General features: G+C 36.8%; 1 protein-coding gene and 1 non-coding gene across 13 annotated transcripts in view; both read right to left on the bottom strand.

Annotated features, from left to right (window-relative positions):
- Nucleotides 1-27,060, bottom strand: part of DIAPH2 (diaphanous related formin 2) — a 981,259-nt gene that overhangs the window by 524,370 nt on the left and 429,829 nt on the right. For all 12 annotated transcript variants that reach the window (XM_055563966.1, XM_055563967.1, XM_055563965.1 and 9 more), the window contains 2 exons: nt 15,997-16,098; nt 13,879-13,973 (listed from right to left, as the gene is read on the bottom strand). In XM_055563966.1, the coding sequence (XP_055419941.1) occupies nt 13,879-13,973; nt 15,997-16,098 (197 nt within the window). The remainder of the gene's footprint in view (nt 1-13,878; nt 13,974-15,996; nt 16,099-27,060) is intronic.
- On the bottom strand, nt 1,691-1,797 carry LOC129640525 (U6 spliceosomal RNA). Its single transcript, XR_008708881.1, has one exon. It is a non-coding gene; the product is annotated as a U6 spliceosomal RNA (small nuclear RNA).

Here is a 27,060-nt window from a genome sequence, read left to right as displayed (position 1 = left end):
TTACCTGGGAAATCCCATGGACAGGGGAGCCTGGGAGGATACAGTCCAGGGGATTGCAAGAGCTGGTCATGACTTAAGTGAGTAAATCACCACCATACCACAAAAAAGTTGTTAAAATGAAAGAAAGGATGAAAGGAGAGGAGGGAGGAGGAAAGGAAGAAATGAATGAAAATTCAGAGAAAACAAATCAAGTGGAAGAGAAGCAGAAAATAGTACATCAGATAGTTGTTTGCCCAACAGAAATTCATCTGTCCCTTAAAAATAAGGGTGATGGAGACCAAAAGACAACTACATCCACTTAAGGAATACAGGTGTCTGATATGAAGTGTGGATTATTTTAATGAAGATCTATCAGAAAATAACTACTTTAAAGGCATCACTGCAATTCAGTATATCAAAAGAGGTATCTTTTTCCCCTGATATCATGCTCTCCTTCATCTCTCCTCAGAACTCTCTATTGTGCTCGATTTTGTGAGGCACCAGCGAACCTGGCACTCCTCTGATATGCTGGCTCCCTTTATTCTGATTTCTCTAATATGATCCATCCCCTCAATCTGTGTAGTCTCCAGAAATGTGGAACTTAACTTTCCAGCAGTCACTTTTTTCACTACCAACTTCAAAAATTTCTCTGGACTCTAAACTAGATCACTTGTTTAGTTGTTGAGAGTCCCTTGGACTGCAAGGAGATCAAACCAGTCAATCCTAAAGAAAATCAACCTTGATTATACATTGGAAGGATTGATGTTGAAGCTGAAGCTCGAATCCTTTGGCCACCTGATGGAAAGAGCCAACTCATTACAAAAGATCCTGATGCTGGGATAGATTGAAGGCAGGAGGAAAAGGGGATGACAGAGGACAAGATGGTTGGGTGGCATCACCAACTCAAAGGAGTTTGCGCAAGTTCCAGAAGATGGTAACGGACAAGAAAGACTGGCATGCTGTAGTCCATGGGGTCACAAAGAGTTGTACATAACTGAGCAACTAAACTAGAACAATCATTTCCTTGCAAGTTCAGTTCAGTTGCTCATTCATGTCAAACTCTTTATGACCCCATGGACTGCAGCACACCAGGGTTCCCTGTCCATCACCAACTCCCAGAGTCTACTAAAACTTATGTCCATCACATCGGTGATGCCATCCAACCATCTCATCCTCTGTCATTCCCTTATCCTCCCGCCTTCAATCTTTCCCAGCATCAGGGTCTTTTCCAATGAGTTGGTTCTTTGCATCAGGTAGCCAATGTATCAGAATTTCAGCTTTAGCATCAGTCCTTCCTATGAATATTCAGGACTGATTTCCTTTAGGATGGACTGGTTGGATCTCCTTGCAGTCCAAGGGACTCTCAAGAGTCTTCTCCAACATCACAGTTCAAAAACATCAGTTATTCAGCACTCAGCTTTCTTTATAGTCCAACTCTCACATCCATACATGACTACTGGAAAAACCATAGCTTTGAATAGATGGACCTTTCTTGGTTAAAGTAATGCCTCTGCTTTTTAATATGCTGTCTAGTTTAGTCATAGATTTTCTTCCAAGGAGCAAGCGTCTTTTTCTTTCACGGCTGCAGTCACCATCTGCAGTGATTTTATTTTATTTTTTTTTTAAATTTAATTTAATTTTATTTTTAAACTTTACATAATTGTATTAGTTTTGCCAAATATCAAAATGAATCCACCACAGGTATACATGTAAAAATATGGAACGCTTCACGAATTTGCGTGTCATCCTTGCGCAGGGGCCATGCTAATCTTCTCTGTATCGTTCCAATTTTAGTATATGTGCTGCCGAAGCGAGCACTCTGCAGTGATTTTAAAGTCCAAAACTATAAAGTCAGACACTGTTTCCACTGTTTCCCCATCTATTTGCCATGAAGTGATGGGACCGGATGCCATGATCTTAAGTTTTCTGAAAGCTGAGTTTTAAGCCAACTTTTTCACTCTCCTCTTTCACTTTCATCAAGAGGCTCTTTAGTTCTTCTTTGCTTTCTGCCATAACCGTGGTGTCATATGCTGACTGTGTAGAGTTTCTCCATATTTGGCAGCAAAGAATTTAGTCAATCTGATTTTGGTATTGACCATCTGGTGATGTCCATGTGTAGAGGCTTCTCTTGTGTAGTTGGAATAGGGTGGTTGCTATCCCAGTGGGTTTTCTTGGCAAAATTCTGTTAGCGTTTGACCTGCTTTGTTTTGTACTCCAAGGCCTAATTTGCCTGTTACTCCAGGTAGCTGTTGTCTCCCTACTTTTGCATTCCAGTCACCTATAATGAAGAGGATATCTTCTTTGTGTGTTAGTTGTAGAAGGTCTTGTAGGTATTCACAGAACCATTCAACTTCAGCTTTTGCAGCATTACTGGTCAGGGCATAGACTTGGATTACTGTGAAATTGAATGGTTTGCCTTGGAAACGAACAGAGATCATTCTGTCGTTTTGAGATTACGTCCAAGTACTGCATTTTGGACTCTTGTTGACTATGATTTCCTTGCAAATGACTCCCCAAATTCTTAACTTCAGTCCTCATCTCTATTCTGACTTTTAAGACATACTCTTTTGTAATATATCCATAACAATTTTCTCCTCTACCATGGAAGTATTTTTTCTCTCACATGATTTGCTTATTTTTATTAACAGTACAACCATTCTATCACCAACATTTTACAATGAATCTTTTCTTTGTAACTTCTTATTTAGCCACCTTTCCTTAATTTATCTACAATGTATTTTGAGACCTCATTGTACTTTATACTTGAAATTATAGTTATCTATTTTAATCTCTTTTCACCAAGCCACTTGGCATCCTATAGCTAAAGTAATGTTTCTAAACACACGTGTTCAAATTTAATAAGCTCGCAATCAAGTTATATACCAGGAGTCAAAAAGTCAGATGATTATAAAGACTAGGAACAAATTAGAATGGGTAATATGTAGTGGGTGTGGTCAGGACTACAGCAAATAGGATAGTATGTGACATGCATATCCTACCATTTAGGCACTAGAAAGACCTAGGAAAATATACTGTGAGTCACTAATTTGATCTCTATCATTCTAAAGTATAAGCCCAACATTTACATGTTCTTTCTCATTGTCAGCTACATGACTTCTGATGTACACCAGAATATAGATATTTTCCTTATGTCTTAAGCCCTTGCTCACTTTCTCTCTTTGTGGCCCTCTCTAACTGAACCCTAATAATGCAGCAAAGTCCAGTTTAAGTTACACTTCTCCCAAGGAGACACTATAACCACAGGCCACCCAACCCAAAGTGCCCCTTCTGTGAGCCTCTGTATTAATTTCTTTCTTTTTTTAGAGTAGTTTTAGGTTTACAGCAAAACTGAGCATCAAATACAGATAATCCCCATGTATATCCTGCCCTCGTACATGTACAGGTTCCTTAACATCCCCCAGGAAAATGCTACAGTTGTTAAGGACCGATGAACCTACATTCACACATCAATATTGCCTCAAGTCCATAGTTTACATTAGGGTTCAATCTTCATTTCATGCATTCTATGGGATTTTAACAAACATGTGACGTGTATCCACAATTATATTACCATACAGAATATTTACTTTCACTGTCCTAAAAATCCTCTGTGCTCGGTCTTCATCCCTCCTTCCCCACTAATGCCTGGTAACTACTGATCATTTTACTGTCTTGCAATACATTTAAGGGAAACTTCTAAACCATTTAATTGGAAAACTTTTTAAAATGTTTTCTCCAGTTTTACTAAGGTCTATGACATTGTGTAACTTTAAGATCCTGGGTCAGGAAGATCCCCTGGAGAAGGGATAGGCTACCCACACCAGTATTCTTTGGCTTCCTTGGTGGCTCCGACAGTAATGAATCTGCCTGCAATGTGGAAGACCTAGGTTTGATCCCTGGGTTGGGAAGATCTTCCCCTGGAGAAGGGCATGTCAACCCATTCCAGTATTCTTGCCTAGAGAATCCCCATGGACAGAGGAGTCTGGCAGGCTGCAGTCCATGGGGTCGCAAAGAGCTGGACATGACTGATCAACTAAGCACAGGACAGAACAAGATGTAAAATGTGATAATTTGATATATGCATATATGACAAAATGATCATCTCACTAAGGTTTGTTTAAATACCCATCACAACACATAATCATAATTTCTCTTTATTCTGGTGAGGACTTTTAACACACACTCTCTTAGGAACTTCAAATATACAGTACAGTACTGTTAACTACAGTTGCCATAGCACACATTCCATCTCGAGTACTTATTCATTTTGTACCCTTGGAACAGTATCAGCCATTCTTCCATTGCCTTCACCCTTGACAAACAACAGTCTATTCTGTTCCTTTAAGTTTGGTTTGTCTTAATTCCACATATAAGTGATACTTCACAGTATTTGTCTTTAACTTATTTCACACGGAATAATGCCTTCAAAGTCCATTTATGTTGTCATATATGGCAGAATTTCATTTGAAAAATCTGAATAATATTCCTGTGTGTGTATCTGTGTATGTGTATGTATACATATATATATCACAATTTTTAAAATGAATTATTCCTGGAAAATGGTCTGGATGGAACTGTCTGTATTTTTAAATTTTTATTTAATTTTTAAGAATTTTTTTGCCATACCATGTGGCTTGTCAGATCTTACTTCCCCAACCTGGGCCACAACAGTAAAAAGACAAATTCCTAACCACTGGACTGCCAGGGAATTTCTTGCCACAACTCTTTATTCACACATCTATCAGTGGATACCTAGTTTGTTTGTATGTCTTGGCTATAAAAAAAAAAAAAATGCTACAATGAACATGGGCACATTGATTTCTCTTTGATATAGTGATTTTATTTCCATCAAATATACATACAGATGTGAGATAGCTGGATCATATTCCGTTCAATTTTCATCTTTTAAGGAATCTGCATACCTTTTTCAGTAGAGACTGTACCAATTTACATTCCCACCAACAGTGTACAAGGGTGCCCTTCTTTCCTTATCCTTCCCAGTATTTTCTGACTTTTTGATAACAGTTATTCTAATAGGTGTAAGGTGATATCTCTTTGTGGTTTTGATTTGCATTTCCCTGATGATTAGTGAAATCAAGCACTTTTTTTCATGTACATCTTTGCCATTGGAATATTTTCTTTGGAAAATGCCTATTCAAGTCCTTTGCCTAATTTTTTTTTGTAGTATCTTTACCAGGCTTTAGTATCAGGGTAATGCTGGCCTCATAAAATGAGCTTGAGAATATTCCTTTCTCTTCAGATTTTTGGAAGTGTTTCAAAAGGATCAATGTTAATTCTTTTTTAAAGGTTTGGCAGAATTCACCAGTGAAACAATCTTATCCCAGACATTTCTTCGAGACATTTTCGAATACTGTTTGAGTCTCCTTAGTCATTAGTGTTGTGCTCATATTTTCTGTTTCTTCATGAATCATGTTTGGTAGGTTATATGACACTAGGAATTTATTGATTTCTTCAATAAGTTGGCATCTATTTATAGTAGTCTCGTGATTATGAGTATATTTTTTCCAAAATTCAGCTCTCAGTTTCATTGATCTTTTTTATTGTCTTTTAGTCTCATTTATTTCTGCTCCAATATTTATTATTTCCTCCCTTCTACTAACTTTGAGATTCCTTTTTGCTTATTTTTCTAATTCCTTGAGGAGTAGTAAGGTTGAGATCTTTCTTTTTTCTTGCTGTGTTTCTCCCTATAAATTGTCCCTGTTAGAACTGTTCCCCCACCCCATGCAATAAGTTCCAGTAGGTTGTGATCCCATTTTGATTTGTCTCAATGTATTTCTTCTTCTTTTCCTTCTACGATCTATTAGTTATTTGGGTGTGTTATGCTTAATTTCCATGTATTAATGTATTTTCCAGCTTTCCTTCTACTATTGACTACTAGCACCATAACACTGTGGTCAGAAAAGATGTGATATAATTTCAGTCTTCTTAAATTTGCTATCTATTACCTATCATATGATCTATCTTGGAGAATGTTCCATGTGTACTTGAGAAGAGTATGTAATCGGCTGCTATTGGATGAAATGTTCTGTATATGTCTGTAAGGTATATTAAATCATAGTATTGTTCAAATCCACTATTTTGCTATTCATTCTCTGTATGAATCATATATCCATTGTTCAAAATGGGGTAATAAATTTTCCAACTATTAGTTTATTGTTGCTTATTTCCTTTATCCCCTCTTTCAGTTCTATTATTCTTTATTTCATATATTTTCATGTTCCAATGTTGGCTGCATATTTACAATTATTGCCTTTTTGATGAACTGACCACTCTATCATTATATAATGACTGCTTTTGTCTGGGTTTCGACCATTTTTTGGCTTAATGTCTATGTTGTTTGTTATAAGTATAGCAGGGGTTTCCCTGGTGGCTCAGATGGTAAAGAATCCTCCTGCAATGCAGGAGACCCAAGTTCGATCCCTGGGTCACAAAGATCCCCTGGAAAAAGGAATGGCTACCCACTCCAGTATTTTTGTCTAGAAAACTTCATGGACAGAGGAGCCTTGGTTTCTTTTGGTTACTATTTGCTTGAAATATCCTTTATCATCTCTTCAGTCTCAGTCTTTCCATGCACTTTTAGATAGTGTATCTTTTAGACAGCATATCTTTCAATCTTGTTTTTACACATTCAGTTACTGTATGTCTTTTGATTGGAGACCTTAAAACATTTACCTTTAAATTAATTGCTGATAGGTAGAGACTTGCTTTGTCCATTTGTTGTTTTGTGAATGTATTTTTCCGTGAGTCTTCTACTGTTCTCATCCTTTGTGATTTGAGTATTTTTGTGACAGTATACTTTGACTCCTTTACCATAATCTTTTGTGTATCTACTATAGGTCTTTCCTTTGTGGTTATAGTGAGGGCTAAACAAAATATATTTATAACATCCTATTTTAAGCTGGTAACAATTTTACTTCAATAGCACACTGAACTTTACAATTTTACTTCTCTCCGCTAACAGATTATATTATTTTAGATTACTGATGTTACTATTTAAATTTTTATAATGTGTAACAAATAAGAGATTATTGGAGTCATAAGTGAATTAAGCCACAGCCTATAATGTTAGAGAATTTGACTTTGACTATATATTTACCATTACCATGAGTTTTACACATTCATATGTTTTTATGATTTAAATTAGCATCTTTTCATTTTAGCTTGAAAAACACCCTTTAGTATTTCTTGTACAGCAGTTCTAGTGATGAAGTCCCTCAGCTCTTGTTTATTTGAGAAAATATTTATCTTTTCAAAGGAAAAATATTTTCTCAAACAATATTTTCTCTCCTAAAGGAAAAGATACTCAGCTTTTGTGGCTAGAGTGGTCTTGGTTGAAACTTTTTTTTTCCCCTCTCAATATTTGAATACATCATTTCACATTTTCTTGGCTTATAATATTTCTTTTGAGAAATTTTGATAGTCATGTAGGCTTTCTTCACTTTTTTTGATTTTTACTTCTAAGACTGCATAATTTCAAAAGGCGTACATTCCAGGTCACTTGTCTTTCTTCTGCTTGATCAAGTGTGATGTTGAATCTCTCTATTTCATTTTTCAGTTCAGTCATTGTATTATTCAGCTCTAGGATTTTTGTTTGTTCTTTTTTTTAATGATCACTTTTCCTTTGTTGAACTTCTCATTTTGTTTTTCCCAATTTTGTTTAGTTGTCTTTCTGTGTATTTCTATAGTTCACTGAATTTAAGAGGATTATTCTTATTTTTCAGAAAGTTCACAGATCTCCATTTCTCTAGGGTCAGTCCTTGGAGTTTTATTAATTTCCTTTGGTGGTGACATTTTTACTGGATTATTTGTAATTCTTGAGTCCTTGCGTTAGTATCTGCACATTTCAGTAAGTGGTCTTCTCTTCCAGACTTTATATGTTTGCTACCATAGGGTAACCCCTTCACTCATCAGCTCAACCTGGGGTACTATATGAGTCAGCTGGTAGCATTTTTTTGGTAAGTGGCATTTGCTATTGGGATCCCTACTTGGGTGAGGCTATGGTCCATTATCTGAGGTCAGAAAGGGTATCACTGGTTGAGTTCCATTGCTGGGTAAAACTGCTGGCTGAGCTCCACATTTAAGCAGGGCCACTCGATAGACTCCCATATTGGATGGGGCTATTACTGTACTCTGCAATCAGGTGGGGTCACTGGTAGGATTTTGCAAGTGGGCAGGGCTATGGATGGCTTTGCAACTGCTCCTGGTCAGTTGGGTCTCAGGCTGTGCTCCTTGAGTGAATGGCACTGCTGGCTGGACTATGTTCGTTGGAGCTGCATGCTGTGCTCTGCATCAAGTGGGACTTCAGGCTGCACCCTATTGTTGGACAGGGCCATGGGCTGGGCCTCATAACATAGTAAGCTATTGGCTATACTCTGCTCTTGACTGGGCTGGGCTCTCTGGTGGAGAGGGTCCTCAAACTGTATCCTGCAGTTAGGTGGGGCTACAGTCTGTGTTCTGCAGCCAGGTAGCAATAAGGCAGGATCACACCTTGCACTCTGCCATTCGGTGGCCACAGGTTGGACTTCATGGCTCAGTGTTGCTGTACGCTGGACTCTGGGACTATCAGAGTTACTGTTCAGGCTCCGTGGTTATGTGCAGCCAGAGAGTACACATAACAGTTGGGCAAGACTGCTTGCTTCAATCCATGAACAAGCATGGTTGTAGCATGGGTTCCACAGTGGCCTCAGTATTCATGCTAGGCTACTTGGTGAGACTGGAGGTTATGCTCAGCAGTTATGCAGAGGTGCAAATCTGCTTTCTTGTCTAGACCAAACAGCATAACAGGCTCCATAGCTGGTATGGCTCATTGACTGGGGACCCAAATCAGGCAGAACTGTCCAATGGACTCCCTAGCCAGATGGGGTGACCAGTTTGGCTCTGAAGATGGAAAGAACCATTGGCTGAGATCTCCGCATGGGCATTGCTACAAGCAGAAATACAGTTTGCCAGGATCTGAGTGCTGGTTGCTGTAATTCCCACCCCAGTATCTCTCTTTCTCTTTGATCTCCATTGGTTGAGTCCCATAGATTCCCTAGTTACCTCTAGGAAGTTAGACCCAATAGAGCACTCTTGGAAGTGTCCCACAATGCTGGGAGAGCTAGATGTCCACTTAGGGTCCTCTTTTCCCACTGGAGAAACTACAGGCTTGGGGGGCACTCTGGGTGCAGCACTGTTCTACTCTGGGGAGACACAATGTGGTCAGAATGCAGCTGATCCCCTCACTCTTCCAGTGTGGTATTTCTTAGTCTCTGTGGCCTAGGAGGGTACTTTAGCCTCACCCGTGGGTCTGGTGCCTTTTCTATGAATAATGTGAGGGTGGCTGAAGTTGGGAAAGACTTGTATCTGCCATCTTGATTAGGACACTTTTTTTTCTATACTAGTTTCTTCTTTGTTTTTGCCATGAACTCTTTAATACCAGTTTATAGATCCCTTCTCAGAATAAAATAAAATACATAAGAATGGAAAAGAAGCCAGTTATATTGAAATAGTTATCAACATATTACAAATATAAATTGTGACATAATAATAGTTCTCCTTCTTGACTAAGTCACTAAAAAATAAGACCTAGTGGCAGCTTTAATAAACAGTAAAATTTTGAAGTAGTAATGACTGTGAACAATATTTTAAGATATCTGCATAAATTTATTTCTATTAGTGACAAAGTTAGATGTCCTGTTAATACTCTAGGCACTTTGGTTTGTTGCCTATATTGTTAATCAGATGGAATACTAAATATTAGCTAGCAGGTAAAGAAAATAAAGATGCAATGTTTTTCATGTCTAAGTTCAGGAGTCCCTGAATTCTCTTGATGGGTTCTCCATGGGAACCCCTGGTTAGAAACCCCTGCTTTATACATATCTTTGTAAATTGTTCTGCAGCAATTTTATACTTCCTTCTATGTTAATCATATTTTTTCTCTCTACCAACATGAATTTTCACAGCATTTAAGAATCATTTGCATGCACTAATATTCTAAAATAGAATGCAATTTTATTTTTCCCTCAATACTTGAATTGCTTTTTAAAAAGTGCTAATTTCTTTTCTTTTTGGTCAATGTTCTATATGTAAGTGTGCCTACAACTACTTCATTTTTACCACTGATGTCCTAAAAACACTTACTGGTCTTAAATTTTTCTCTCAATAGATCAAATTAAATTACACTAAAGCATATTTTCAAAGCTGAAATAATAACAAGAATCACCTCAACTGAGTACACATTATTTGGATCTAACTCATAACTGCATATACTAGAAGCTCCTCAACAATCTCAGGATATGGTGTACTTTTTAACTGTTTCTTTGTTTTTTATAAGCATTTTAGGATCTTCAACTATGTCCATATAGTGAACTTGGCTTCTAGCTTAAATTAAAGTATTTTGAAATAAAGGAGGCATTAGTACTTTTATTAATAACCTTAAATTTGGGGCATGATCTTGCTGATTAAAGTGTTTTATTTTTATTTTATCAGTCAGGCATTCATCTTGTCAAATAACTAAAATCTATTAGCTTTCTGGCAGGAAAGAGCTTATTGACCCATACTACTGAAGCGACTTAGCAGCAGCAGCAGCAGGAGAAATAATACTGCTGTTAATTTAAGTCTCTGGAAAGAAATGTGTCCTTAAAAAATTGCTTTTTGTTGTTATGAGAAGACAATGATGTCACATAAGCAACAAACTATGATTATGCATGGATGGAGTTTAGCACTGTAATCAGATAGAATTTACAACAAAGTTAATCTGATGATACATATTTAATGCTATGCATTATCTATGTGCTACATGGTAATTAGACACAAATGGTAAACAGCTCCTTTGAATGGCAAATTGATGTTACTTTTGCATCACTGAAGCAAATCCTTTCTAGGATGGGAGGGAGAAAGGCAGTGGTGATTCTAGTCTTTTCTCCTGCCTGAGCAGGAAACAGTCTTCTTTGGGTACTTGAAAATCAAGTAACTCTTTCCACCCAGGACCTTCCTCCTCATCAGAAAATACTCAGACATTGAATTTGTGTGGATAAATGCGATATTAACTTTAATAACTCAGATGAGTTATTCACCATTTGTGCCTCGTAACCAAGCACCACAATTCCAATCAGGCATACTATTAAATTACATGTTAAATTGTTTTCTCCTACAAGCACAACTAAGAAAATGAGTTTTGATTGAGCAGGATAAGGGATGAAAGGAAATTTTAGAGTATCTGGCATTGAGGAGGAAAGGAAGCCAGCTGGGAAAAAAAAGTCCTCAGTGGCATGTTTTCAACAGAAGGAAAACTCAAAATTTGTGGGGCAAAGGATGCAAGTAAGATGTGAAAAAGAGAAAGATTCAGGCTTAGAAAAAAGGAATGGACATCTAGAAAAGAGGAAGAGACAAGAAAAAAACAGGCTAACCCAACACCAGCAAACATGAAATGCATGGAGGCATTGGGTATAACACAGAAGGAGCTGGCCAGAATCAGATTTTGTGATTCTCCTTGACTTATCTTCTAAGATTTAGCATAATAATGTGATTTCACAAGCAGTCTTTTTGACTGCCTGAACTTGTTGCAGTGAAGACCTTTGTGGTTCGGTGGTGTCTGACTTTTTGCAAACCCATGGACTGTAAGCCCAGCAGGCACCTCTGTCCATGGGGATTCTCCAGGCAAAAATGATGGAGTGGATTGCCATGCCCTCCTCCAGGGGATCTTCCTGACCCCAGGGATCAAACCAGGGTTTCCTGCATTTGCAGGCAGAGTCTTTACCACTACACCACCTGGGAAGCTTTGATTGCCTAGTGGTTAAGATTAAAGGAGTTGAATTCAAGAACGCAGATATAATTTACTGCCACCTCCAAACAAAGCAATTCATTCCTCCCAAGGGGACCAGGCAATTTAAAGAGAAAAACAAATATGTATTGTTAATGCTACAAAATCAAGTGAAACACACACACACAAAAAATCCCAGGTATTACATTTCTATACAAAAATTGTTAAAGTTTATTGCATATTAGAGGGCCATTCATCAGAGAAGGCAATGGCAACCCACTCCAGTGTTCTTGCCTGGAGAATCCCAGGGACGGGGGAGCCTGGTGGGCTGCCGTCTATGGGGTTGCACAGTGTCGGACACGACTGAAGCGACTTAGCAGCAGCTGCAGCAGCAGACGATCACTCATAAGTGAAAATCCTTCTGTTTCTTACATTCTTTAAAGAGTTAAAAACTGACTTAAAAAATAATAAATGTTTTTAATATTACCGGTAAATAAACACTATGGTATTTGTTTTTTTTAAATAAATAAATATTATGGTATTTATTTGTATTATAAATACCACAGTAGCATTCTGCATATTTACATTTTTTTTTATTTACCAAGGCATGTGAAGGAAAACCTACAGTTTTAATTGGCAAAATAAATGTCTGCATTGATTAATCCTTCAAAATATGATAGTCTTTTACTACAATTTGACTATACAGAAAAAACTAGAAAGCTTCAACTATTGAATAGGAGTCAGACATTTGTTTGCCTTGTACTTTGAAATGAAACTGTCCAATTGGAAAAGAAGAGGGAGAACTAAGTCGCATTTAGGCTTCTTAACTTGCTCATTCTGATTATTGGGCAAAGAATCATGTCACTAAGTCAGGCAGGACAAATGTGATCTGCTCTCCGTTTCAAGTCAGAGAACTGTGGACTTACTAGTCAGACAAAGAAAACACATTTTTAAAAAAGGGGATTTCTTAGCACAGTGTAACTTTTGTTGAGGTTAATAAATGTGTATCTTGATAATAAAGAGCCTACATAAACTCATTAAACCTTAGTCCTATAGGCCCTATAGCATAGGGAATAAACTATATCTATGTTTAAAACATACATGAGGTGAACTGGAATGCAAGCCCATACTACACAATGGAGAAACATCTACATGGATACAGCAGCTCAAACAATAGACACTGGGGCGCTCAGATTTGGAGACCATCTAAGGGAGACAGGACAGAATTATTACAGCAGAAACTAGTTGATCAGCTTAAAATCAAAGCAAACCACATGATTCAAATACAAACAACAATAACAAAAAGTCTACAATGACTATGCCCATCAGTAAAAAATCTTGCAGTTCCGCCTTCTAGACAGGGTCAAACAAAAGCTGCCAAGAATTCTAAGAATTAGATCTAATAGAGTGCTTTATTCTAACAAGCAGACTCTTCGGTATAATTCTCATAGTAACCTAGTAATCTCAGATGAGGAGATAGGGCTTTAGCAAACTGACACAATTTGCCCAAAGGAGGCAAAGTAATAGAATAAAAAGAGCAATGGCTTTAGAGTCATGATAGGATTTGTTCTGAGCCTCAGCTCTACTACTTTATCACTTAGCAGTTAAGTGACAAGTGGGCAACTTCTCTAAGCCTCAGGTTCTTGATCTGTAAAATGAGGATAACAGTACTTATCTCATAGGACTGTTGTAGGATTCAAGGAGATAAAATACATAAATTGCTTGGCACAGTTCCCAGCTCATATTAAGTGCCTAACAAGGGGTAACTTTACCATTTAACCACTGATCCTGAGAAAGCTATTTAACCTCTTGACCTGTACACTTTTATTTTCATGCAATGGTACTGACAATATCTATTTAACAGAGTCACTGGGATGATAAAATATATGCAATTTTGCGTACAGGAATGATGTGTCTACATGTGCACAGACTTAAAACTTAAAAGGACACATATCTAATAAATGGCAGACACATACCTAGAACCTGACTGTCTACGTTGAGTCCTCTTACTATTTTACACAGATACTCCTAACTCTATTTTCCAAACATAGAAGAACATTTTCACATAACTCCAATGAGAAGACAGCAAGCTAGCAATTCCCATGAAAATGAGATTTAAAAGCAAAATATGCCATTACCTGAATTAAGGGCTCACTCAACATGCTTTCATTAACCTCCAGAATGACGTTTTTTATTTCTTCATATGGCATACGATACGATCCTAGGAAGATAGCTAAAATAAAAGTTGATTGTATTAAAAAAAGAGCAGCACCACAACTTTAAAGCACAAATAAATACCTGATTTCCGTTTCATAGACTTAAAATATGAAATCTCTCACTAATATTAATCTATATAATTATGAACAAACAAAAGTAGTTTCCATTAGTTAAGGCTCTAAGGTTTAGAGCACATGCGTATTTATATGTGTGTGTGTGCATTTAGCTGCTAAGTCATGTCCGACTCTTTGTGACCCCATGGAGTGTAGCCCACTAGGCTCCTCTGTCCATGGGATTCTCCAGGCAAGAACACTGGAGTGGACTGCATTCCCTTCTTCAGTGGACCTTCATGACCCAAGGATTTAACCTGGGTCTCCTGCATTGCAGGAGGATTCTTTACCATCTGAGCCACCAGGGAAGCCACATGTGTATTTATATGGAAGATAAATCTACTAACAGCACAGATAACTACATGCTTAGGCATTTTAGATGAAGCGAATACAAAATAACCCATGAAAAGTTAGAAACTGTATCTCAAGTTAGCTTTTTAATTCATCATTGAATTTACTGTGGAGATTGTCAGAGGCATTCAATACAGCACCTCTCAAGGAAGACAGTAAAGTAACCTGACACTAAAAAAAAGCTATCAGTCTACTTTGAAGTTCTCCCACATAAGAAAAAATTAAAGTGTCTGAATCATCAAATGTTCTCTAAATCTTTGATGACATTTATGCAGTATGCTATTAGTTGCTTTTTATGTTGAATCACGATTTCCCTTGTCAACTTGTTATTAATTGGATATATATTATGTCATATGGGAATAATTCAACAAATTATACCTAGGAAAGTTCACACTGACTCAGAAAACATTGCTCAATAATACATTTCAGTTTCACCTCCATTGAACATACTTTTTAAAGAACATACATGTGTTCTTATCCCCAGAACACGAATATGTTCCAAGAATTTTTTTTTTTTCATGGAGAAGTCTATATGGCTTAACTGTACCTAATGAAAAAGCATCCTTTCTGTCCAGGCAAACAATTATATAGACATAAACACCAAATGAGATCACCAGAATCCAAATAAATAATGTTATGAGATATCAACTAGCAATTAAAATCATTTTGTGTTTCTTTAAAAAAAAAGTGCTGAACATCCACTTTATAAAGGAAAATAGACTGTCAGATAAGCAATGTACATATGCAGAACAATTATTAGGAGACTGCTTTTCTGAAAGCAACATTCCTACTGACAGAAGAATAAGAATGATGAGTTATTTTAATCTGATTCTCTATAGCACATTCTTTCACAAAATAAACTCCCATGGTATTTCTTTGCATAATTAGAAATGCTTGATGTGCTGAAATTTCTCAAGCATAGTGTTTTAGTATCCTTAGAATATAAACACAGCATAATGTGGTGCCAAAAAAAAAAATGCTGAATTTAATATAGAGGGAAGACTATATATTAAAAAAGAAAAACACAAAACAAAACTTCAGGCCTGAGTAAATGAAGATGGGTTAAATGTCCAGCTACTTTAGCAAAAGTTTACTTAATGGCTGACTGGTTTGTTAAAGGCTTTAAGGTCCACTAACCAATTGTATATGGCAGTGGTTAACAACTTAACTCACTCACATCACAATTCCTTCAAACACAAAGCAATAGCAATAAAAGGATTCAACCAATGTGACCAGTGAATACTCTAAAACCATCACTCTCAGGTCTAGGCAGAAGGAAAATAAAAACACCACTTTTCAACTCTGCTTTCATTCTCACTTTGGCCTCTTAACAATGCAGAATTCCAAAGCCTTTTATTCATAAAAGTTCCACCTGGCCTGGCCCAGGCTAAATTATAGAGGAAGTCCATTCTGGCTGAATGATAAAAAGGCAACCTAATTTTATGTTTACACCAAATTTTGTTTCCAATAGATGTTAAATATACCTGCTCAAAGAAGTTACAACTTTGCTTTAAAAACGTCCAACAATCCCTTATCACTACCATCACCACCACTCCCTATGTAGAAAATATCACATACAAAGATTCTGTGCTGTTTTGGGATCCAAAATTCTCAACTCTTTCACTTTCTTCTTTGTAGGTATGGTCTTCTTTTCTTCTAAAGCTTCTGCATTCTTTTGAACTGAAAGAAAAATGTTGATAGATAAATAATAATACTGCTAATCCAAATACATGGACTAACATGAGTAAGGCATATTAACTACATTAATAAAGCTCATGCCCAAATCAATAAATAGGTTTATTTCATTAGTTCAAGGAAGAGGATGAACATAAAAATATAGACCTGTTTAGAATTTTCCCTACAAATTAAATATTAGCACTTAAGTAGAAAAGATAAGCCAAATAGAACCAAAAATCAATTGCTGCTTCTTAACTAATGTGGAGCATTAATTATTGCTTACCAGGTTCCTACAGCAGCACAGGAATTAAACACATAGTAAAATCTCCCTAATTTGGACTAATTGAGGAAAAAGGCAAACATGTATTTATCCTAAAATATGCTAAAATTAAGGCAGGTCTGAAATTGCTTTAAAGTTATATAAGGTAACTTTAAGGCTAAACAGGTCGCCATATGAAAACCCCTGCTGAGACTGCTTTGCAGAACAGATAGTAATCATTTGCAAGTTAGACAACAGTTAGTACCTATTTGCACACTCATAATGAAGGAACCTCAAAGACAGGGTGTTTTGAGTAAGTTTCCTTTGTCTCCTTCACCATATTTTAGTAATATTTGCTTTCTTTGAACAAAAGATTTATTTACCCTACATTCAGAAGGTAACCCTTGAGTTCCAAACAGTTAAAATGTCTTGAAACTGTGAAGGGTGACAGCGCCTTAGACCTCTCCCAAAAAAGTCTGCCCCATCACCCCCATCAGCCCTCCCCTCAAAGAAGCCAGCTCTCAAACCAGAGTGAAAAACATCATGCTGTCTGCAATGAAAAGGAGGCTTTATCTCAAATCCCTTAAGGCCTCCTATACAGAAATTCTACAGCTACCATTATATTCCTGTGCTGGCAGTTTACCTCTGCTAATATAAAAACAGGGTTGTAGGTAATGGGACCATGAAAAAATATGAGAAAAGTAAAGGCAGCATTTTCCAGTCAACTAGAATGATATGCTCTTGTACCCAAACTCTTGCTGCCAAATTTTACCACAAAGTCACATGACCATCATCATGCTGGTTCATTATTACTTTTACAAAGTATAACTTTATTTTCAGGCAATTATTATTTTTGTTATATTTATTTATCTGATCTTTGTTAAGGAGATCACAAATGAGTTACTGATTTTCTTATTTTCTTTAGAGGAAAAGTAACCCACAAACACAATACTTTTTTTTTTTTTGGCTAAGCTTTGTGTTCACAGATGTGTGCATCTGGAAAAATTTCTACAAGGCATCAAAATGTTGTGGTCCATTAAGACTCCCTTTGTTTTATTGCTATAAACTATAGAAAAATTAAATGAACTTACTATAGAAATCAAAAAAAATAATCACTAAAATCCTAATAGTGCCATACTTTACAGGTATGATCAATTTAACATAATGCAGAGTTCAAGCAGGCTAGATAATTACACCTGACAAACATGATCTTATGGGAGTGAGAAGTAGTTTGCCATGTTTACTCAAGAAAAGAGAATTATTGGTACTGCTAGAAGAAAAATGACTTTCAATATATTTCTTTAAAAAAATCATCACAAGTGTTCCTCAAAGGATCTAGGAGCCCAGTGTATTTCCTATAAAATAATCAGCATATTAATTTATCCTAACTTTCAAGACACTTTCAGCTGGAGACTACTCTATATAAAGAAATGACAGTTCAAGAGTGAGTCCTTTTGTCATAAGAAAAAAGTTAGCTGAATTCTACTGAAATTACTTGTAGAATCTTTTAGAAATGTGTGCTAGTCAAACAAATAGTCAAGAAAAATATGCTAATCATTCAATATGCCTTCAATCCCAGTATGGGAGACTAATTAAGTAAGCACATATACAGTGAAAATGCTATACAGTATGAAAGACACATTATGATTATCCTGCAAACTAAGAGACTCCTGAATTACCCAAACATACATAATGGTCATTTTGTGCAATATCATATTTTTGCTTTTTTTTTAATTAAAGTATATTTCAATCTCTCCCCTTTTCAAATAAACAAGCTACTTAAAATGAAGATTAGATCTCTTAAATGCCTAGAGTTCACAGTTTTATTTTCTGAATCCTTACATATTTTCCTTGTATTATACTTTAGTTTATCTTGGGTTCAAGAAATGGGCTTCCCAGGAGGTGCCAGAAGTAAAGAATCCACCTGCCTATGCAGGAGAAACAGGAAACCTGGGTTCAAACCCTGGGTCAGGAAGATCCCCAGGAGTAGGAAATGGCAACCCACTCCAGTATTTATACCTGGAAAATCCCATGGACAGAGGAGCCTGGAAGGCTACAGTCCATGGGTTTGCCAAGAGTCAGACACAACTGAGCACTCACACATGTACACAAGAAATGAATAGAATTCCATGAGTGGGTACTGCTGAACTAAGGATCATTAGAGCAAACCTAGTTTAAAATAACTTCACTAGACAGGCTTTTAGGAGCAATCATGTTTTCACCATGATCACTAGATATTAACCAGTGGCTCTTATCACCTTTGGGGGTTTCCCTGGGGGCTCAGCAATAAAGAATCCGCCTGAAATGCAGGAGATATGGGTTTGATCAATGGGTCACAAAGATCTCCTGGAGGAGGAAATGGAAACCCACTTCAGTATTCTTGCCTGGGAAATCTCATGGACAGAGGAGCCTGGCAGGCTACAATTCACGGGGTTGCAAAAAGAGTTGGATATGACTTAGTGACAAAACAACAATAATTATTGCCTTAGCAATCACAACCACAGGCTTAGATAATAGAGAATTTCAAGAGAGGTAATGATATATGAAATTTATCTATATAGTATCAAAGCTTTCAAACATTCAAATGTCTCTGCTTTCATAAAGGCCAGAAAATGCCACTTGTCTTAAGATTCTTTTATTTCAAATATGTTTCTAATACTTGTAAAACTTAAATATTCCATGACTTAATTTAAAAATGGGTAATTCTATGACTCAATTAAAACTCAAATAGATATTTTTCCAAAGAGGACATCTGGAATGAACAACATAAAAAGATGCTCAGCATTGCTAATCATGAAGGGAAATGCACAACGAGATATCACCTCACGCTTGTTAAGATGACTACTGTTAAAAAAAAAAAAAAAGTGTTGGTGAGGATGTTGAGAAATTGGAAGCCTTGTACACTGTTAGTAGGAATGTAAAATGGTGCAGCCACTATGGAAAACAATACAAATATTCCTCAAATAATTAAAACAGAACTACCATACAGTCCAGCAATCCCACTTCTGGGTATATATCCAAAAGAACTGAAATTCAAATCTTGAAGAGTTATCTAAACTCCCATGCGGACTGCAGCATTATTTACAATACCCAAGATGTGGAAAGAATATAAATGTCCATCAAATGATGAATGAATAAAGAAAGTGTAATATATACATAGAATGGGATATTATTCAACTTTAAAAACTAAGGAAATCCCACCATTTGCAACAACATGGAAGAACCTGAAAGTCACTATGCAAAGTGAAATAAGCGATTCACAAAAGCACAAACACTGCAATGATTACACTTATGTAAGGAATCTAAAATATAACACTCATAGAAACAATGTAGAATGGTGGTTGCTAGGAGCTGGAGGAAGGGAGAAATGGAGAGTTACTGTTCAATGGGTCATACTAGTTCAATGAGTTCTAGAGATCTGTGGTATAACACTGAGCCTACAATTAACAATGCTGTTGCTGCTGCTGCTGCTGCTAAGTCACTTCAGTCGTGTCCGACTCTGTGCGACCCCATAGACGGCAGCCCACCAGGCTCCCCCGTCCCTGGCATTCTCCAGGCAAGAACACTGGAGTGGGCTGCCATTTCCTTCTCCAGTGCATGAAAGTGAAAAGTGAAAGTGAAGTCACTCAGTCGTGTCCGACTCTTAGCGACCCCATGGACTGCAGCCCACCAGGCTCCTCTGTCCATGGGATTTTCCAGGCAAGAGTACTGGAGTGGGGTGCCATTGCCTTCTCCGTAACAATGCTGTACTGTGCACTTAAAAATTTCAGAGGGTTGCTCTCATGTGAAATGTGCTTATAACAACAACATAATTAATTTATAAACTTAAATTATAGTGATTCTATAATTATTTCAAATTACTTGAATGAGACTAAAGAGATAGTTTTCAATTCTCAATACAAAAATTTCAAATACTGATTTTATCAACAATGGCCCTATGGTCTTCAGGTTCACGAGGCCTCCATTTTTATGTGATATCTCCTTGTGCAAATAAAAACCCATATAGCCACTGGGTTTGAAGCCACAGGATTAAATTAGAGTGCTTAAATTGACACTGCTAATCGACCAAATAATAATGAAACACTATAAAATACTGTCTGTAAGAATATAATGATGTAATAATAAAGACATGTATTATTATTAAAGACATGTTAACATCAAGATACTAATTATCTAAGATAAAATGCCCAGTGAGTATTCTTATATTTCCTATAATACATGGATTTTTACATGCAATTGTACTATAAATTTATTCCTTTACAACGGAGGGATGCTCATGAGCATAAGTAAAGTAAACATGGTTATATTCTTTCCCCAATCTAATTTAGGCAATGTTCGGGAATCCCATTTAATTTCTGCTATCACAGTGGATATACAAAACATGTGACAAGATGTTTGTAATTTGTAGCCAATATTAATATAAATGGGTATCACAATAATTTACATGGTGATAACTAATCATAAATCATAATAAAAGTTTTATAATTAATTTACCTCAAAATTCCTGTGAGAAAGATTGATTTCTAAAGTTGGCATCAATACTATTCATTCATTCACTCATTCATCCAGGACATATTTGTTGAACACCTACAATGTGTTAAGTCTAGCATAAGCATACAATGGTACACAAGACAAAAAATCTACTCATATGTCTTAAGTATGTGGACTTAGGAAAACTACTAATCATGGAAGTATGTCCAAAAGATATCTAACAATTGTGATTTATTTATCCATAAAAATATAGCTTCACTGAATACAAGCATATGACTTAGAAAATCTCCTTTTTTGTTATCAGAAGTCATATAGTTCCACATTAGAGAACATTGTTATCTTAGAATCAACATCAACTGATGTGTTACATTTTATTATAAGAAATATATGGAAATTACTTCCTATTAAGTACCCTATACACAAAGCCACGGTAAATAAAGCTAATAATCGTAGTGTTTCAAGCCACAATGAAAATTTAGATAGCTACCGGAGTGCATGTTCAGTCATGTCTGATTCTTTTTCAACCCCCTAGACTGTAGCCTGCCAGGCTGCTCTATCCATGGGATTCTCCAGGCAAGAATATTGGCGTGGGTTGCCATTCCCTTCTTCAGGGAATCTTCCTGGTCCACGGATCGAATCCATGTCTCCTGCATCGACTGCATTGGCAGGTGTGTTCTTTACCACTGAACCACCTGGGAAGCCCTTATAGAGCTTCATGCATACATATATGTAGGCCTTCACTGGTGGCTCAGACAGTAAAGAATCTGTCTGCAATGTGGGAAACCCAGGTTGGATCCCCGGGTCAGGAAGATCCCCTGGAGAAGGGAATGGTTACCCACTCCAGTATTCTTGCCTGGAGAATTTCATTGACAGAGGACCCTGACGGGCTATAGCTCATGGGGTCGCAAAGAGTAGAACATGACAGAGTGACGAACACTTTCACTTTCACTCATATATTATATGTACCTCTATTCAACAAGTAATGCCCAACTGTCACTTTAGATATATCATACAAACAAAAACAATTGTTATTTGCCTACATACCTACATATTTTAATCCATATGTATAGAATTCCAAAAGTGATTCTAACTACATGGAAATACTTTTTCATGTATTCCTTGAAAAAGCTGTTATTTTAACTTCACTTAATACTTTGATGTTTAAATGAGTGCAAGTATGACAAAGGCAGGCAGGCAAAGTCTACAGTGATTTCTGTGTGATAGCTACAATGATTTCTTTTTTTAATTATTATCTTCCACTCTCTTTACATCATCTTTACCCTCATATTCCTGGAAATACTATAAAACACAATTGAAAAATGGGCAAAGGATTACCTATGTACATATACATACAAAACATATGGATATGCATACACACAAAAGTGAAAAGTTTAATAATGGCAATAGTTACAGCAATAATAATAACAGTAGTAGTATTAGCAGTATTAACTAAAACCACAATTACAACCCCCACCAAAATCAACTTTTATTAAATATTCGTTCTGTGTCTGGAACTAATTTTATATCACCTTATATGATATGTATTACCATTGTCATTTTACATAGGAGGAAACTAAGCAACACAAATATTGAGTCATTTGCCCAAGTACACAATAGCTAGTACTAAACAGTTACTCAACTTCACCAGTAAATCAGGGAAATGTAAATGAAAACAATCAATGAAACACCATTTCACACTTATCAAATTGAAAATAACAAAAAAGTCTCACAATACCCAGTATGGATGAGGAGATGGAGAAATAAGGATTTGATTGAGCCAACAGTGGCAATAAAAATTAGGACAACAATCTTAAAATTAGCATTTATTCATGCAAAATATAGTTAACATGTGCTCAGCTCATTATTATAACCCAATTCTTCCATTTATAGGTCAAATGATCAAGAAGACAAGTATGTTTAATGTACTTAAAAAAATTTCTATTGAGGTTTAACAATGCTGTCTTAGTTTTAGGTGTACAGCAAAGTGAATCAGTTATACATATACATATATCCACTCCTTTTCAGATTCTTTTCCCATATTGGCCATTACAGAATATTGAGTACAGTTCTCTGTGCTAAGCACAGTAGGTCCTTATTAGTTGTCTATCTTATACATAGTAGTATGTATATGTCAATCCAAGTATTCCAATTTATCCTAATCCCCCTTACTCCCAGGAACCATAAGTTTGTTTGCTATATATATAACTGTTTCTGTTTTGCAGATAAGTCCATTTGTACCCTTTTAGATTCCAGATATGTAATGTCATATGATATTTGTCTTTCTGTTTGACTTACTCAGAATGACAATCGGTAGATCCATCCATGTTGCTGCAAATGGCATTATTGCATTCTTTTTTATGGCTAATTTCATTGTATATATGTACCACATCTTTATCCATTCATCTGTTGATGGACACCTAGATTGCTTCCATGTCCTGCCTATTGTAAATAGTACCTCAGTGAACACTGGGGTGCATGGTTTTCGAATTATGGTTTTCTCCAGATACATTCCCAGGAGAGGGATTGCTGTATCATACGTTTATAACAGTATAAAATTGGAAACAACCCACATGCCAGGGGTTATAGAATGGGTAAATAAATTATAGCATATTAATAGAATAGAATACAATGCAGCATTTACAGTGACAGTGTTACAGCTACATATTTCAACAGGAATAGATCCCAAATACAATGCTGAATGGAAAAATAAAAGTGGTTGTAAATGTTGTATGCTGTATATTAGCATTCCTGTAAATTGAAAATAAGACACAGGCTAATTTTCCGTATTACTTATAAGTGAGTATATAGATACATATATTTATATACACTGAAAAATTATAAAAATATGGAATGGATATTCAAAAGATTAATGATGGTGTTTATCTTGGAGGAGGAAAGTGATACTGGAGAAAGTAGAACCCTGAAAGACTCAACTTTACCTCTAGTGTTTTATTTCTTTCAAAGCAAAGATCTATAGCAAATATGACAAAATGTAAGCATTTGTTCATTCTGGGAGGCTGCTGTATGGGTGTCTGCTATATCAGCCTGTGCAAAGTTCCATTTTTTTATATAAAAATAAAAATATGACTAGAGTGCGGCTTAAATATACCTGTCCCTTTTTATAGTTTACAGACTGATAGTTAGCCTTGGCAATCCCCAGGACCAAGTGTAAACAGGAATCAGAAACAACAGGGAAGATAACAAAGGAAAAAAATATATAGGTCAAGATTAGTCAGTGTGGAAAGCAAGCACAATTTTGTTTTCAACTGTTTGTGAATCCATTTGGTGAGGGATAACACATTTGTTTACCAAACCTTGGAAGGAATGGCTGATGCAATATGCAGTGGGAGATTGCATCTCCAGCTCCTTTTATAAGCTGCATATTACAGCTGTGAAGCTTCCCCTCTCTGCCTTGCCTACAGCTGTGCACTAACTAAGGCATCCCACAGAAAGGTAGATTTCATCCTGACACCCGCATAGTACCTGAAGCCATAGGAATGGCATTACCAAGTGTTACCAAAGTTTAGAGCACATTAAACAAGACTAATGGTGGGAATCTCACACACACACACACATACACATAATGATTTCCTAATTAAGGAACAAATCTTACTGGTTGTAGTACAGACAAGAACCCTCCCAAATCAGGCAGCACATGTTACTGCAAATTAACATCTCCATAACTAATATACTTGTACACCTGTTCATTAAGCCAATTACTGAACACTGCTAAATGTCACCAGAATACTATGCTTAACAACGTGCATAGCTAACATTGTATATCTTCAATTGGATCTCAATACCTAATCAGATAATGGATATTTTAGGAAGGACAAATAAAGTGGGCTTGGAGGTTTTAGGGAGGGTTTCCCTCATTTGAAATAATCATTTAAATGCCAAAATTGAAGTATAGTTCTTACTTCATCCCACTCCTTGACAAAGGTGGTGGTGGGAGCCCTTCTGGCTAAACTTTAACCTCTGTGAATACCTTACTCAAGCTCTAGTTAATCCCTTTACCCGCAAATTGGATCAGGCTTTGTAAGTAGGGACTGATCAAGTACTTACAGGCCACTGCAAACACCCAGAGGACCTCCTGTTCTATCAAATTTCCTAATTCATGTCACAAATCAATAAGTCCAGCAAGAAACCCTAAAAGCTAAGGGTGTCAAGGAGGACCGCTGGGAAAACATCACTGTAGGAATTATGAGGCTTAAGCCCAGTACTGCTAGGCTAATAGGACATTTTTTATTGAGAATACAGTTTGGGCATTCATCATATCCAGTCTTTTCTTTCTCAGTGTGGTCCATTTCAGACTGGTACAAGTACTGCATACAATTCAGTTTAATGCAGAAGGCAATTAACTTTTTTGAACAAGAGGAAACAAAATAACACCCCAAGAGATGTGGAATCAGGACCTCAACTTGACAATGTAGGATTTTTCAGTCTGGGTTTCAAGTATATCAAGCATGTCTAGAAGAAGGTCAGCGTTCTAGATCCCACCAGGGACTTATTCAAATGACAGAAACTGGGAAAGTATCTTATAATAGTTTAAAAGAAAGTTCTTTCTCCTAAAAAAGAAACTTCTAATCTCCTAGATATTTCTACATAATTGCCCAATAATTGTCTCCAATTTAGCACATCTCTTGCCTGACTCTCAAACCTGCTTTAGTCTTTTTCTCAAAAAATGGCAACTCAATTCTAATTGTTCAAAAAAAATGTCACAGTCATCATTGACTTTCTTCCTTCACAGGCCACATTTCAGTCTTTGGCAAACCCAGCATTTGAACACTTCTCATATCTCCACTTATACTGAAGGGTTTCAAGCTATCATTACTTCTAGCCCTTCTTTATTTATTGTTGTTCCGTCACTAAGTCATGTCTGACTCTTTGTGACCCCATGGACTGCAACAAGCCAGGCGTCCCTGTCCATCAACAACTCCCAACGCTTGCTCAAACTTATGTCCATCCAATCGGTGATACCATCCAACCATCTCATCCTCTGTTGTCCTGTTCTCCTCCTGCCTTCAATCTTTCCCAGAATCAGGGTCTTTTCCAATGAGTCGGCTCTTTGCATCAGGTGGTCAAAGTATTGGAGCTTCAGCTTCAGCATCAGTCCTTCCAATGAAATTTCAGGACTGATTTCCTTTAGGATTGGCTGGTTTGATCTCCTTGCAGTCCAAGGGACTCTCAAGTGTCTGCTCTACCACCACAGTTTGAAAGCATCGATTCTTTCATTGTATCCTGTCAATTCATTTTATTCCAATATTCAATACCCCTCAATGATTTTCTGTATCATTTTGAGTAAAAATCAAAGTCTTTGCAGTAGTCTAGAATGCCTTGCTTTCTTATTAAATTTAATTTTTTATTTTGTATTGGAATATAGGTCATTTACAATACTGTGTTAGCATCAGGTGTACAGCAAAGTGATTCAGTGAAACAAATACACATATCCATTCTTTTTCAGGTGGGTTGCCATTTCCTTCTCCAATGCAGGAAAGTGAAAAGTGAAAGCAAAGTCGCTCAGTCGTGTCAGACTCTTCGCGACCCCATGGACTGCAGCCTACCAGGCTCCTCCATCCATGGGATTTTCCAGGCAAGAGTACTGGAGTGGGCTGCCATTGCCTTCTCCACTTTTCCCATATAGGTTATTACAGAATACTGAGTATAGTTCCTGTATTATATAGTAGGTTCTGGGTATGTGTTAATCCCAAACTGCTAATTTATCCCCCCTCACAATATTTCTCCTTTGGTAACCGCAAATTAAAATGCCTTACTTTATATTCCATGTCCTCTGCTTAGCTACTCTGACCTCATTACTTTCCTTTCATTCCTCCCTTCCAGCTATATTAGCTTCCTTGCTGTTCTTCAAATATACCAGATCAACTCCCACAGGAGAGCCTTTGCATTCAAGTTTATATCACCACTAGATCTTCCCTCACTTCTTCCAGATCTTTGGTTAACGTCACTTGCTCATAGATATCTTTCCTGATGATGTGCTTCAAATCACAACTCCTCCCTACTGACACTCCTTTTCCCCTTTGCCTGCTTCATTTTTCTCCATAGCAGTTATCACCATCTGACATAATACATGTTATTGTCTATGCCTTCCACTTTGATGTCAGCTCCATTTTAAAAACGATATTTGTGACTGTTCCCTGTTACATGCTAGCACCTAGATCTGTGCTGAAAAAGAATAGGTCCTCCAGTTATTTTGG

The sequence above is a fragment of the Bubalus kerabau genome, chromosome X (genome assembly GCF_029407905.1).
Source record: "Bubalus kerabau isolate K-KA32 ecotype Philippines breed swamp buffalo chromosome X, PCC_UOA_SB_1v2, whole genome shotgun sequence".
Taxonomy (NCBI): domain Eukaryota; kingdom Metazoa; phylum Chordata; class Mammalia; order Artiodactyla; family Bovidae; genus Bubalus; species Bubalus kerabau.
This window is presented reverse-complemented; position numbering and strand designations above follow the sequence as displayed.